The sequence below is a fragment of the Amblyomma maculatum genome, chromosome 5 (genome assembly GCF_055883805.1).
Source record: "Amblyomma maculatum isolate TAMU_Amacu chromosome 5, ASM5588380v1, whole genome shotgun sequence".
Taxonomy (NCBI): Eukaryota; Metazoa; Arthropoda; class Arachnida; order Ixodida; family Ixodidae; genus Amblyomma; species Amblyomma maculatum.
The window spans coordinates 87,330,069-87,346,389 of record NC_139348.1 but is presented as its reverse complement, the minus strand read 5'-3'; the positions used below and the strand labels follow the sequence as shown (position 1 = coordinate 87,346,389).

General features: G+C 42.7%; 2 protein-coding genes across 2 annotated transcripts; both read left to right on the top strand.

Annotated features, from left to right (window-relative positions):
* Positions 1 to 854: 854 nt before the first annotated feature.
* Positions 855 to 4,685, top strand: LOC146188647 (mite group 2 allergen-like Ixo r 2). The gene is made up of 4 exons (XM_084603163.1): positions 855 to 1,062; positions 1,591 to 1,695; positions 2,501 to 2,673; positions 4,529 to 4,685. Exons 1-4 carry the CDS (start codon positions 984 to 986, stop codon positions 4,607 to 4,609), a joined length of 438 nt encoding a protein of 145 aa, XP_084459289.1. The 5' UTR covers positions 855 to 983; the 3' UTR covers positions 4,610 to 4,685.
* Positions 4,686 to 9,793: 5,108 nt separating this feature from the next.
* LOC146188646 (mite group 2 allergen-like Ixo r 2) lies at positions 9,794 to 16,012 on the top strand. The gene is made up of 4 exons (XM_084603161.1): positions 9,794 to 10,001; positions 12,648 to 12,752; positions 14,544 to 14,719; positions 15,796 to 16,012. The coding sequence occupies exons 1-4, from the start codon at positions 9,908 to 9,910 to the stop codon at positions 15,874 to 15,876; spliced, it is 456 nt and encodes a 151-aa protein (XP_084459287.1). The 5' UTR covers positions 9,794 to 9,907; the 3' UTR covers positions 15,877 to 16,012.
* The last annotated feature ends 309 nt before the right edge of the window (positions 16,013 to 16,321 follow it).

Sequence of the window (16,321 nt, the reverse complement as noted above, 5' to 3'; positions counted from 1 at the left end):
ATAAAATTACGGCTCAATTTATGACATAATAGTAGAAAGTTAGTTATTTTGGAGGCTGTACGCGTCTACTATTCTATTCTTAAATACGAAAACAAGATGAGACATTGACGATGCTCCTCCGCTAATTAAGTCCACAAACTTACCGAAGAACAATTGTGGAGCGAGGTTCTTTTCTTTTTGATTGTAAAGATGAATTTTACAGATAGGGGTGAGATAAGCACGCAAACCCTTTGGCCGCGAGGGCTGCGCGCAGAGCTTTGTTGCTGTGCGAAATGTATGAGGCTGAGGGGTGTTTAAGGTTTGCCTACAGCACACGCCGCGCTTTTGTTCATGAATTCTCTGAATTCGGTGCCAAGGTCGTACGATAGCACCCACGACGACAGTATCATTTGCAGTGGCTGACTGAAAATAGCCAGTGTAGTCAACGACTCCATTGTGCAGAAATGGTTTTCAGGTCATTACACAGTTAAAGCCAACTGACAATAATTATCAGGGGTAAGGATAGCTTGCTAGTTTTCTACCTGGTACGCATTGTTGCTTTTATCTCAACCAATATTCCTAACATAGTTCTAATAACTGTGCAGAGGCACTATGCCCTCGGACAAAAACAGCCAGCAGTTCGAGTGAAAGGCGTGGCGTCCATCACGTCAAGTGGTTTCTTGTTAATTGACCGCGTATCAGATAAACCAGGGGAAAAAGCGCGAATAAAATCCTGCTTGCGTTGATGCCTGAGCGACTTTTTGTACGTCCGGCATTATATCTTGAGCAACTGTATCCGGCTCACTTATATACTGATATTTCTACGGCAAAAGCTCGTGACGAAAGCACTTATTATTTATTTGCAGGGATTGTAATCATTTGCACGGAGCAGGCAGACGTGACATATTTAAGGCATTGACTGCGGTGGCACTTACACACGCGATTACGATTTACTGCGTTGCTGTAGACCCCCGACAGGACCATTTTTGAAAATCCCGAGCAAGATGCTTCGCTTTGTCACTGCCGTCGCTTTCTGTGGCTTCGCCATGGGACAACGTAGCAACTTCACGTATGAGGACTGTGGTAAGCAGAACAACCGTATTACTGAACTTGTGCCCATTTTCCACGAAGGGCTCATTCAAAACGAACTAATTGATTATGCTATTCATTATGCTTTTCTTGGTGTGCAGTGTGTGGTAAAGAGAACCACAGATATTTTAGAACCTCATTAATTTTTTATGGCCCACGTTTTAGAGAGGAGCCTTTGCAAATATTTCCACACATTATTTGGTGTTTCAGTAGAGGGATGTACTTACGGCAGACGAAGGACTAGGAACGCCTTTAGGCCTAAAAATCTAGGTATTAAAGACAGCAAGCTAACCTTTTGTCCTTCTAACAAGCTTTACGAGCATATCCTTTCATGCCAGTTTATAATACCCGCCCTTCAGAACATTAAGCGAGAAGTATGGAAAAATACAGATTGAAAACATCTGGAACCAATCTCAACCGCGCTCATTCGTTTCCAAACCGCTAAATCATATTGGTTATGATGTTGAATTATTTATCTGCATGTTCAAAGTCGTCTAAAAGCACCTGGTTTTTTGCTTGCAGGTAGCAAGGCCAAAATCATTTCGGGCCAAATCGAGCCGTGTGATTCTGACCCCTGCGTCATCAAGCGTGGCGAGACAATGAAGATCTATTTCACATTTATTTCAGGTATCACCCGCCTCACAGACTAAATGTTTTCGTAAGAAAAGGTTATGCCCAGAACTTTTCCGACTTAATGTAGGCGTTGAAGATGACCAAAGGTATCATTTTAAAAACAGGTAGAACAAAGAAACTCCCTCTCTTAGAGCAGTATGATCAAGTGCATTCCTCGTCAATTTCTGTATTCTCGTGTCTAAAAGTGGTACCATTGCGCACTACAAAAATAGTTACAGCGAGAGAATACGCAATGAAGATTATAATATGGATGTCATTACAGCCGGTAGGTTAGAGCTGTCTTATTTTTGTGTTGCCTACCGGAAGCGGAATTGTTTCTTTCTGAATGGTGTGAACAAACTATTGCAATCACATCAGTGAAACAATTCGGTGGGAACGAACTGTTCAATAATATGTGGATGGCCGCCAAATGATGAGGCCTACCAGCACCACTTCTGTACTCCTCACACGTGATCAATTTTTCTGACTGCTTAAAAATCCCTGCCGTAATCGATCTCGCAAACGCCAGAATTTAACAGTATAAGCTCGTGTATAAAGCGCTATGGCAGGAAGGGACACTTCATTAATTATCGGCCATTGGTTCGCGATTTCCTTATTAATGCCGCATTCTCATCAAGCAGCCTAAAAGTTGCAGGGGAAAGTAAGGAGCTGCTGCAATATACAAGAGAACAATTATCCTGCCAGCGTTCGTCAACTTTCAGAAGGAAGTTCACTTGAATGGCTGAGTAGTTTGCTTTCGTCGTCCCGAAACTGGACAGTCTGTGCTAAAGGTGTCTGTCTTTTTCGTTCCTCTTCGCAGATCAAGATTCCGATACGGTGACGCTGGACGCCAAATTCGAAATGTTCTCCATTATGATGCCGATCCCCGGTCTAGAGAGTGACCTGTGCAAAAGCACGATCCAGTGCCCTGTTGTGAAAGGCAGAACCTACAGTGGAACCATAGTGGCGGACGTGCCCTGGTTTGTGCCTCCTGTGAGTTGAGCTCTTCACTTCACGTGTATATAGCATGAGAGCGGTTTCGACAACTTACCCGATTCCCAGCACTGGTCGGAGGGGTCGCTCATTTCAAATATTTCTTTTGCTGTTTCACGCAAACGCTAGAAGTTTCAAATTAAGAGTAATTGCTTGGCTATTTGGTGCATAGTCACATAAAGGAAAGGTTCATAGAGCAACAAAAAGACACTCACAAATAGGCACAAATAGACATAGAGGACAGGTGCTGACTCAAACGTTTTTTTCGGAACACCACATACAAACTTCTTCGACATACAAATACTCGCACAAAGCCAGCAACATATGCATAGCAAATTTAGCTCTACCCTACTAAGAACGTTTAACAGTCGACCTTCACAACTATACAGTGAGAAAGATAATTCACTAATACATTTTGAACCAAGTCTTTTTATATACGAGGCTTCTTGCAGCTCACGGCAAGATTATCCCTGGTCCTGCATAAAATTTTAATTTCTTGGAAGTTTGGTTCTTATAGTGTCTTGAAATCGCACGATTTAACGTGAGGACTGGTATACATCGGGCAAACTGGGTGATGTGTCAACGATAGGGCTGCAGAACATGAGCGCTCTCTAAAAAACAATCGGAATTTACATCTACCTGTTCATTGCAAATCGTGCGATTCCTTGAAATTCTTGAAGTATTGAAATTCCGATGTCGCCTACAACAAAATCCAAGGAAAGAAAGAAATCGACATATAACAGGTACACAAATACGCATTGTGGCAGTATAAAAAAAGGAGGAGAAAACGCCTTCGCCATTAGGCTTTTCAGCGAAGCTAACTGCCCACTTTGAGTGCCGCAGCAGTACCAAGAAGAATCTTGCGACTCCGGGTCACCAGAGCTAACTGTCATATGGCAACCCTAGGACACCCTATCACAGTTTTCTCTGGAAGTAGGGTGGCCAACTGGGCTACCATAGATGTCCACTGTTTGTGCCGACGGCGATGTTGCTCGAACCAGGGACGGGCGCCTAAGAGCCGCACTTTAAAATGGCTCTGTGTGGCATCAGTAGCGTTGCCTGCTATCCTATATCCGCACGCGTTCTGGTTACTTGAAAAAACACTGGAGGCACAAAGTAAAAAGAAGCGGTAACGAGGTTTGAGATGTAAGAATGATGTATTGTCAGGAGGGTCAGGAATCAAAAACACAGATCAAATGCTAATTCAATATTTTAAATAAGCATTGTTCATACGAAATTGTTCATACGAATTTGGAAAGGGCATCTGATGAGACTAATAATAAACAGTGCTCTCAGTGATCAATAAAATACACCCCATTAAAGGCAAAATGCAGCGGCGAGCGTCACAAGGTAATACCGACTTGTAAGGCTAAAAATATCAGAATACAATGGGTACGTTTGAAGTGCGTCAGCGGCAGTTACACAACACAGAAAAGGAGCCTTTATCGTGCAGTATGCATTGCTTATCTGTCGACGATGATAACGCTGTTTACTCGACTCGGGACGTGGTGGCAGCTTTTTCCAATGTTGTGCAGAGACAACCCATTTCTCTTTATGCTAGAATCCATTCTATCTTGAAGGCACATGCAGAGATTACCCTTGTGCCGGTATCTTGTACGAAGCACGTGTATTTTGAGCCCGTGCTGTACAAAGACATGACAGACATTGCATAATAAGGAAGAATGTGTTGGCTATATTCAATATTCGTTGAGGTGGCGTAGAGCGGAATAAAATATTACGGACGCCACAGTACTGCCTTTATAACACGCCCTAAATATGTCTACACCAAAACAAGGCTACATTCTCCATCCAAATTGCAATTTATTTTATTTTTATTTTTTCTCTCTCCTTGCAGATGAAAAGCACCGGGCAGTTCATTATTAAGGGAGACAAAGGAGTGAGCGTCTGCGCCAAGACTAAGATCAGAATAGGATAAGCTGGCGCGTACCCGGAACAACTTTATTTTAATGATTCCACAGAGTTCAGACAAAATAAATCTTCGCAAGTACTCTATACCCCGCTACCTGAAAACTGACTCCCTCGGTCTGCCTTCCACAAGTCTATAAAATTGCTTCGCCCTGATAGTGACAAAATGAACATGGAGATGTTTGTCTCTGTTCACCGTGGGATATCAGCTTTTTAAACTAAGTCCTGAAGTTCCGTTCAGAGTACCAGTTCTCTGCATTGCTTTCTTTTATTAAAATCGCGTTTTCTATGAAGCTACGTTACGGTAGCACATAGTGTTCATGTTGATATTCTCTACATGAATACGTCATAATGTGAATTCTCCGGGGAGTGTTCGCTTGTTACAAGGTCATACCACGCACATACAACTAGAAAAGACATTTACAATCCATGTTGCGGTATCTACTCTTTCGAAGGAGGAAAACTCGCAGGGCGGTTATGCTAGTGTGGAATGCGAATGTCTGACCCTTAGCTGTGGCATGGCAGTAAATGTTTCCGCCGAATTTAGTTTGTTTTTTCTTTTAAAGTCACACAATCAAAGTTTATCCGGACTTCGCTGGGACTGCAATGACACCCTGAGGTGAACTCTTTTGCAAATACTGCTCACAGCAGTGGCTGTTAGCCTGTACGTCTATTTCGACTCGCTGTTTGGAAGCTGCACAACTAAGTCAACAACGTCGACGCAAACAGCATTTTGAGATTAGATTTGCCCCTAAATGGTGCAAGGGAGTTTATGGACCCTCTTTCATGTACACACCTCCTAGAAGTCTCGGTGCCAGAACATGGTAAGCTTCTGACCCCCCCCCCCCCCCCCCCTCTTCCCGCGGCTTTTGAAGAAAACTGCCCGTGCAGCGAAATCAGAGGGCCAAGCCACTAGAACCTCCGTCGCCTACCTGCCCACTATCCTTCTTCTACCTTCCATCTCCCCTGCTTTCTTTCACGCAAGTGGGGTGAGTGCAGTTCCTTCCTCCCACTTGACCACCTGACAATCAAGACATGTGACGCTACGGACACCGATGTCGAGAAACTGACGGAATTTCTAATAAGAGTTAGTGCTCTGCAAAACTTCTGTTAGTTTAAAGGGCACACAATAAGGCGCACGAGAAATATGTAACCCATCAGCCCACTCCGGAATGCAAAATTGTTTGAGCTAGCTTCTTTAGCACCGACTGTTCCAAGGGGAGCATCATGATAATGTGTGCTCAGCTGTAGCTTAAATAAGACTAACACGTATGAGACATAATCCCATAAACACTTGCTTTCCAACTCCTGTTCTAGACAAAATAAGGCGAGTGTTTCAGTGTTTGTGGTGGCTTGGGCCTTTTGGGGATGTGTTCTTGTTACAGCACGCAGTCAGGCATTCACTCTACGAAACAACAGAACTGCTCACGCTGCCGTAAATAATTTGGTTACTTGAAGAGGACATCTTAAAACTGCACCTTGTTTTGATTTGATTAATAATGTAGTAGCCAGAAGGAACAAATATATTTTGTTCTGAAAATACTGCTCAGGGTTCCAAGCATATTTTCAGATATTTTTGCCAACCGGCTCGATAAGGAGAATCCATAGAAGACAGAGCTCCACAGCGCCTTTGAGATAATGGAACCATAAAGAAATAAAAAAAAAGACACTTAAAAATGTTTGGGGTATATGTCAAAAATATTTTTTTTCCTATTCATTGCAATTTAACTATTGCTGTAGATATATAAGTATGAAATTGCAGCTGTCTCGAATCGAAATATTTGAAAATTTAACTTTTATGAAACGCCTGAGGTTTATGCAACTGTGTACATATTAGTTCTGTTTCGGCTGCATATTTAGGGAAAAAGCCATAGGGTTAGCCGCCATTGGGATTCTCTTTTCTGAAAATTACCTCAGAAACAAGATTGATGAAGCTGGCAGAGAGCCCGCTTTTTTTCAGGCTGCCAGCTGTTGTCTGTTTGAATCTTATCATGACATATTTTTTCTCGATACTTCATTTGTCGTTTCATGATTTACAGTTTTAGAACGCACAACATATTTCATTCCAATAAGAAAGAGAGTCCGCAGGCAGGGGCCTATGTCATCTGAAACGACGCTGCCCTGCTTACCCTGGAACTCAGCCTAAACCCCCTCGGGGCTAATTAGGCTAAAGCTGAATTCTTACAAACATCATTTCGATGGCCAACTTCATAAACATCGAGCAACTGATTCAAATTTCTGTTCAGGATCAGTCTTTCAAAGTTTCCGAAAGATGTTGGCTTGCACTTGTAAAGAGTAAAAGCTCGCAGTATTCCGAGCTTAAGGGCAACTATCTTTAAACAACTTACGCAACCAACGAAATATGTCAAAGGCCATCATGTTTTAGTACTCAGCGTGATTACAGTACATATCAAAGAAAGCTAGACAAAAGGTGTTGCTAAAGCAGCTCTTGTTACTCTCCGAAGTATTCTTACACAGTATCAATTTTTCGACCGCGCAGGCAAAGCACAAGCTAGTACCGGAGGCAACCTTCATACGTTTTAGATGAAAAGTGCCATTCTGTTAGCAAGAATCTAGCTCGCATGAAAATATCAAGTGCTGAATGAAAATGATCGTAATAAGCACCGGAGCCATCAAGCAATTCAAAAATGTCTCTGAGCGCCCGTAGCGCTGTGCCACAGCTCTGTTCCCTCGATCTTCGGTTAGTATGATATATCGTCCATAGTCCTCATTCTTCTGGCGAGGGATCATTGTGATTATTTTTGATGAACGGCTGACGTAATATACCGGAGGGGCAGACACGTGGGCGTAAGTTGGCTGCCGGCTCGTAGCATGGAAAGTGTTATCAGAACGTAGTTGATATGCAGCTGCATACACTGTACTCACGATAAGCAGCCCGTAATTGTGTTCGATTCAAGGTGAGATTGACGCATTTTTCTGCCTTTCGCTAATAAAAGATACGTGCTCTCCGCGTACATATAGGGAGATGCTCTTGCATGTTAATATTACCAAGTGTTTTGTTATTTGCAAATATTTCATGTAATGTCGTAAAGCAGCTAGAACGAAAGCAGAGGGAACAGTGAGAGACGTTTCTTTAGTGCCAGTGTTCCTCGTGCGGATGCATGCATTCTTGCAGTGGTATAATCTATGTGTTGCACCGAATACATTTTTATGGCGCTCATACATAAAGTTACTCTCACTGCACTGAAAATGCGAGCACAATGGAGCACTTCCAGACCGAAACATTCAACAAACCTCCGTAAACGTTTGGGAGGAGAACAAAATAGTACCAAAAATGTCAACTATAGCCAAAAAGAACGTCACATATTGCCGTCAGGTGCACTACTTTACCATTTATGGAAAGAACTAGAGAACAGACAAAAGGGGCCCGATAAATAACCAGCTGCTTCAAACAAAAAGAATTTAAAGATCGGAGCAATTTTGAAAAGAGTTCGAACATGATAGTGGAAGATGAAATAAGCAAATAAATGGCACCACTTTTTGGCGCAAGGAGACCGCATACAAAAACCGTATGCTATAGATTTTCTTTGATAGAGGCCGCCTATATGTTTAACTGAAGATTAGGTGTACAGGTACAATATGTGCAGTCAATCGTGTCTAACTGGCATAGTTACGTTGCATCCTTGCTGAGAGCCTCTAATGTCTGCGATTGTTACGATCGTTCGGTGGCCTCGGGTAGTGCTACGGAAGACGTTGACGAAGAAGCGAACAGTGGCGTGGCAAGAGCGCTCGCACCAGGCCTGTTCCGAAGGCTCAAAATGAAACGCGAAAATAATGAGATTGGGAATTGGTGCGCAAAGAGTCCAGCGGCACTCGAAGCTGCTAAGGCAAAGTTTAGGAAGTGCTGCTGCCTCTTTTCTTGCAGTGATTTTAAATCGGTGGTAGCACAGTAGCACAGAAACTTTAATCTCAAAGTAAATAGACTTGAAGGGGAAGGGGCTCGGAGGTGTCGCATAAGTACTGCAAAACATACTAAACAGAAGCTGCAATAATATTTATTTGCAACAATCGCGCATACTGTATATCATCCATGCGTGTACAAAAAGAAACATTACAAGCGCTAAGCTAACCACATTGCAGCATACGCTTACTAAGGTGCATGCTGCTATGCATATTAGGTGGGTGTTCTGACATTTACTTTGAATCCATCTATTTATATGGCTGTGACGAACGCATGCCACGAAATAGGAAAAATGTTCATTGTAACAACTTATATCTGTGTGCCTGAATTCGGAGGGCACGAGCACGACGCACAAAATGGCGCACGAGATTGTTCATGGGAAGGTGCTGAAGAGACCCTAGAAGAGTTCATACTTGTCATGCTGGCAGCCACGAACCTTCACTTAGAAATACTGCGAAAAACTGAAAATAGTCGGACCTGGTAAGCTTTAAAAAGAACATGTGCTCAATGGAACTATGAACCACAGCGGAAAAGACATTAATAGGCACGTTGAAATCCCTTGGAAAATAGCGTCCAGTCCATCTCAATGAACAATCATGAGACTAACTAATTGCGATTCTGTGACGAGATACATTCTCTCAAACCGTTAGATTCATTTTCACTGTGCATAATTCTTTCGTTATGAGAAAAAACGTTATGAGGGACACTAACACGAATCCGGCACCTGACGATAGCTGGCCTTTCAGCAACCAATCCTGCCTCATATATCGCTTGGACGCAGGAACCTCATCATCGCTCACTCCTGAACTTCATATAAAGTCCGCCAACCTTTTTCCATTCATTTCATCATTTATTCATCCTTCATCGCATACCGTACTGAATCCCCGAGGCAATAAATATCGAAAAAACGTCTAGCTCCACAAATATTCAATATCATTTATGTCATCCGCACAACACGTAACGGGCTTTATTTGAAGAACGAACATATCGCACTATTCCCTTTTGCTGCACCTTTAAACTCTTATAGACAATGCGTGTGTTTTTTTTAGATGAACACAACATAATTTCGGCATGTCGTTTGAACGCAATTGAGTAACCCTAATCCTACCCATATGCGCCCTCCATATGCGTTTTTTACTTCTTCAACCGGCATTAAAAATAATTTGCTTATCGCAGCCTTCCCGCCGATCCCGCTGCCGAGAGACGATAAGAAAGTGATAGAGCACAATGAGGCATGGTGAGTTGCGTACAAGATAATGACAGACATTGCATTCGATTCTCTCGACAACTGGGCTATTCTGAAGCATATTGCGAATTAGGAATACCGCACTGTTGCTCTGTGCTCATCCTGTCGGTGGTATATAATACAGATATTCGTTGCCCAGCATGGCTCCCTTGGTTGCTATCTTACTCTTCTTGGGACTGGCCCTGGGCGGGCATGCAGACGTCAAGTACGAAGAATGCTGTGAATCATCAAAAGGTCATTACTGAAATTATTAATCTCTTTTGTTTTATGATACGAGGAAAAACCATTGTAAAGTAAATGCATGCGGGGACACTTATTTGCATTACATGTTGATAGTGCGACTGCATTGAAATCTGAAGATTGCTAAGCCTACTTCAGCTTCGACACTGCCCGTCGCCTCATGGTGATCCTGTTTTCGTGAAGTTCACATACGCAGAAAAACGTGACATAGGCCCTGACTACAATGCAAACTAATACGCGGAGCTGTTCGGGCAAGTTTGAATGCAACAATGTGAAGCTTCCTGCTGCGCCGAGCCCGCAACAGCGCTTGGCCCTGGTCTACGACCAGCGCACTTGCAATCTCGGTGATGTCACGCTGTCTTTTGTACGCCTCCTTTTATACTCTCCCAGGGCTGGTGTTCATTGGGTGACAACGCCTTAAGCCTCGAAGCCAATAAGACTTAAGTGACAGATGGACGTCAACAGCAGACTTTCTGCCTCACAAAAATGAGCTAATGTTATCTTATTTACATACCGCCAGCTCGGATTAAAATGGATGCATGCATTTGAGCCGTACCTGCCTGAAACCGGCAGCTGCTTCTGTCTCTGCCTTCCTGATTTCTCTAAGCTAAAACGAAAGTTGACAAATATTTGCGGCATTTAGTGCTACAACACTATATTTCTCATTAACCGATTACGCCAATATGCTTGTCTAGTCCGTCACCTCTGGTACGTGCTAGTTGACAGCCAATAGTGGAGGCCAAAGGAATGCAAATTCGGAGCGCTATCTAAAACAGCCACACCTTTAAGTGCTGGAAACTCCCCTTGGTCATTGTTGCTCCCATACATGAACATTGCTAATCGCTTTATTTTTAACATTGCTTTATCCCGCACACTCGTTATCGTACAGTCCTAAGCTCGCAAAACATGCGACCAGATACCGATCTGAACCTCCGCCTTAACCAAGTAGTGCTCACGGGCCAGCGTAGCCTACCATTAACAAGTGTGACTCAGGATAATTCAGGTGCTTTAGATTTTTGTATTAAAGCAATGTCGAATTAGGGCACTCCTATCATGGTAGGCGATCTGGTGATGTTACAAAACCCCTCCTCCTCTCCAATTAATCAGTGCTCGGCCATGCCGCCTACTAGCATGGCGGAGCCATGCCCATGGCTTTTGCCACGCTGAAAACACCCGAGTTTCCGCCAAATAGGAACTAGAACTTTGTTGCGACAAAATGAAGCCCTTTCTGACCTTGAGTAGGTTTCGAGCCCACAGCAGTAGCAACAGATCAGCTTTGCTCGTCTCAGCATTGAACAACTACGCCTTCGCCGCAGGGAAACATACCGCCTGCGCTGGCAGCCTTTCGTGTATATTCCTTACATGCGTGTTCTTTCCCGCCATGCTTTGCATATTGCCGCCTTGAGCAAACTTTTACCAGTGCTTACTGGGTCCAGAACGTTATGCTATAGCATACTGGCCTCTTCTTTCTTCAAGCGGCTCCAAATCCAGGTCACAGGATAAGGTTTCAATGGACCCCTGCCCACTGCACACTCAACGGAAATGAACAGGCTGGTGCTGAAGAAAACGTTACCCTCAGCAATGGCCTCCAAAGAGCTGTGCCTTTTTAATGAGTGGATACCACGTGTGTTCTTACGAACTGTAGGAAGAATGCTACGGCAGCCTTCTGGGCCCAGCCAGACGCCCGACATATCCGTCTAAGAAGACTCGATCAAACACTGACATTTTTTATGTTCCGCGTGAAATTCCTTGCCATTATGCATACCTACTCAATAACGTTCGTTCAAACGTGGCTTTCACACGCAGATACTTGTATTTTATTAGACAGGTGGACTCTCCGGTGTGTTCAACTTGTGGCATCCCCGAGACTATGGACCATATATTATTTGTGTACCCAAAGTATGCGCAAGAACGAAAAGTGCTAGCCGTTTTCTTAAAGCATTTGGACAAGGGGCCATGTCGGAGGGGTTGCTTCTGGGTGCTTGGCGGAACAAGGGGAAGGGTTTCCATGCAGTGCGGACTCTTTGCCTCTTTGCCTTATTTTGAGCGGCAGCGGACTTGTCTCGCTCTTGTAAAGCAAGTTGCCTTGCCAGTTCTCCTACATCGTCACCCGTCATGATCCTCTTTAGTCTAGTCTTCCCCTTCCCCAGCGCAGAGTACAGGCCAGATTTCACTCATTCCGAACGACCTCTCTGCCTTCCCTTTCAATAAACCCATCTACCTACCTATCAAGCGGCTCCAAATATTTCACAGTGTGATACCCATAGCTCCCCACTTAAGGATTCATACTATCTTTTTCTGAAGCCCACTTTACCTTGAAAATCGAGCCTCGAGCTGGAATTGAAATGAAGCCTTAAATGCTTCTGGGTTGATTGGCACATGACTCACTATAGATCGTCCTTCATTTCTTGTTCTTATTTATTTCCTGGTAGGTGCTGTATAAAATATCCCAAAGAACTGGTTGAACGCTAAAACGCTGTCATGTTAATTATGTAACGGAAGGAACAAGTTTCTTTAGGATAAATTACCAAACAAGCTTCTCTAATTCTTCAAACACATTGACATAATTCCATGAAAAATCCTCGTTTTTATTAACTTAAGTACGACCATGTTCTCTCTAGTAAATTTGTTTTCCTGCAGGTTGTCCTGTTAAGGACCTCTCACTGCGAATCCAGTCTTGCAACTATGACAGCTGCTTCCTCAACCGTAACTCAACCATCAAAATTACCTTTACGCTTACCTCAGGTAAGTTTTGTAGACTTTTAGGTACCTCGCTTTGCAACTAGCCCGAGAACTAAGTATATCGAAATAAAATGAATAGCGCGGATGTGGCATCCCTTTCAAAATAACCAGGCAACAGTTCTTTCTTTGTTGGTAGCATCGCAGCGGACCACTTATTTGCACTGTTCATGTTATAAATATGTCAAAGGAAAACATTTGCCCTCGACTTCTAAGCCCTTCCCGTCTGAATCAAAAGACCAGCGCAGCCCGCACAGCGCCGCCTGCAAATGGGGTCCATGGACAAAGGGCTCCGCTCAGGAAGAAAAAAACTATGAAAGTTTTTCCTCCTCCTGCTCAGGGCTCAGCAATACACGTTAGTAACTAACACTGTTGCCTAGTTACTTTAGATACAGGTGGTACGCAGCCTATCACAATCACGAAAGATGAAGTGAGCCCTCATTATTTTATGATACTCGAGTGGTGGCGCGGAAACAGTTTAAGCAGTCATATAAGTTTTATTGTGAAATAAATCGCAGGCTGGACTCCTTTGATTACTTTCAATGCAGGCAGAAAATTTCGCCCAAAACATTTTGGATATCATAGCTGAATGGTACTTCTGGCTACAAAAGGGTCTATACGATGCACTAAGCTAGCCTGGCATATCTCCGTCGAACTTTTTATGTGGTGCCTGCATAGAGTTACGTATACCGTTTGCTTATGTCCTGCCAAAATCACAACACGTAAATGAGGAACTGCTCACTTCCCTCAAGAAAGCAGTAATGCACTCAGTTCTCTGCAATGTATTGTTTACCAAGGTGAAAACATAATTTCGGAGCTGGGCTCCCTGTAATTCCTTAACATTCCTTCGGGACACTGACTCGATTTCCAAATATCGTCAAACTTTATTGTCAGTAGAAGTTATATACGCGGAGAAATAAAAAGACAATTATATATATATATATATATATATATATATATATATATATATATATATATATATATATATATATATATATATATATATATATATATATATATATATATATATATATATATATATATATATATATATATATTGAAAGAAGGCCAGGTCCAGACGGCAAGGTCGTGAAGGCAAGGCAAGGTATATGCCGTGTCAGCGTTTAATCTGATGGAGAAAAACCCAAGCGCGCGCCGGAGCCGGCGCCGCGGGACGATGATGATGGTATGTACGAGAGGAAGACGAAGATCATGGTATGTACAAATGAAAGAAGATCAGTGGAGGGCTCACAATATATATATATATATATATATATATATATATATATATATATATATATATATATATATATATATATATATATATATATATATATATATATATATATATAGTTGACTAATCTTATAAGGTAGAAACTTGGAATTTAGGACGACATCAGCCCTTGAACGCTTTATCCGCCGGCACAGCATGATCATTTACGTGGAGATAACCATACGGTGCAGTAAACAAATGTTGTAAATACAGACTCATAATGAGCAGGGAAATGGTAAGACCACCACTGTGATGTAGCGCATATTTTCCCCTGCTATTGCGAGTTTACATATCGTCAATTGTATGACACCGGTCGCCCACGCAGATGACAATATCAGTAAACATTTTAAGTGTTCATGAAGGTTCACTCATCGGAATAGCTTAAAGACGTTTAGTCCATTAAAATAGGAGTTGAACGTGGAAATGCTCCATTAAAGTAATATGTTGTCCCACAGCGCTTCGCTCAACGTAAAGTTCATCAAATCGGAGCAAATCGTCCATGTATCATTTTACCATCTTTCCAGACCAAAGCACCGACAACGCATTCCTTGACGCCGGTATAAGTTCATGGGCCGATATTATCATGCCTTTTCCTCACCTAGAATACAACCTCTGTCACCGTCTACTTATGTGTCCTCTCAGTGAGAATGTCACATACGCCTGGACTATGGACCTCCCCGAGCCGGACTTTGTGAATCCGGTGAGTTGTCTATGTGACGCATTGCGCGCGGATGTGCGGCGTCTGCAGCTTGCAGTTCGCGAGTGGCACATTTGTACTTGTGAAATCATCTCCTTACTTGTGCACATGGTTTATATCGAAAGAACTATTGAGTGTTTGAATGAATGCTCAAAATGTCATGCCCTAAAACCTTTAACCACTACTTTATCAGCTTCCAAAAAAGGATGCTGACGGCACATTTGCTTTCAATGATTTTGGCACTGAGCTGCGTAATAACACGAGTGCCTATGTACAAATCCATTCATTTTCACGAACTATTTTCTAAAACGCAAAGTTAAACATTTTGGTCTAACGAGATTTAACTCAATTTTTTAACCACGACCTGCATAAGATATTTGCTCACTGCACTAGACGAGGTAATAGAAAAACGTTAAGGCAGAAGGCTCTGTGGATCATTCTATTCAGAAAATTGCCTTGCTTGAACGTTTTATCATATAGTAGCACGAAGTAGTGGCGACCAAGAACTCGGGAAACCGAGCGAGGACTTCGGTGGCAAAATGTTTATTGGGGCTAACATAAGCCCGCCAGTGAAAGGCGAGCAACGCGGCGAGCAGGCCATGTAGGTCGCGGTCAAGGCAACCGCATTGCTCAGCCGCGGTCTATTTAAACCTGAAGAACAGCTTTTTAGGTTCCAGCAATAACTGATGGCTACTATATCTAGGTCTGAAAAATATAAAGATAATAAGCAAAATATTCAGTTAATGAAATTGTTCCATGTCGCGACTGTGGGTCGGCATCGCAGAACAAATGACAGGGGTTGAAAAAGGAAACATTGGCCTCTGCAGTAATATTTATTCAAGACTGCCGATTCGCGTCTTGAGAAACAGAATCAGCTGATAGGACGGTGCAGTAACTTTTAATCCAACATGCGGGCCACGAGAAATACATGTATGTGTTTGCTGTCCATGTGCATGCCTACATCTATACTGCAGGAATAGGCTCAACACTGAATAAATTGTTAAACTGTAAAATCTCTTCTATCATGATATCGTTTCGACTGACTCGTTTTTATTCATCTCATTGGGTGCTCTCTGCAGGGAAAAAGGATCCTCCGGCTCAAGGCCGTCGGCAACAAACGCGTCATGTTTTGTGCCAAAGTCAACGTCACTTTATATTAAATCCACAACGGGAAGCATTTTTCCGCGAAGCGCTTCTGCCCTCTTTGCGACTAGTGTAAAGAATGCTGCATGTTCACCAGTTACTGCAATAGTGGAAGTCGAAAGCCCGAATATACTTTCTTGTATAAAATCTTCATCTTTCTGGTTTTATTTATTAAATGCTTTTCTGGTCTCAAGATGTAGGCGAACCTCAAGCGCAATCTCTCGTATATATGCGCTTACATTTACGTTAAATATTGATAGCAAATTTGTCGCTGTAGTTTTTGAAGAAATTAATTCTCATTGGTAGGGAAACTGAATTTTTTTACCTGCCTGTATTACACACCAGCTAAATATTTAAATATATAGATATTTTGCGCCAGTCATTAGCTGCAAGCATGCACTGCATTCGCGGCGGATACACACAGCTAACGAGCCTAAATGTCGCTCGATTACCTCAATTGCT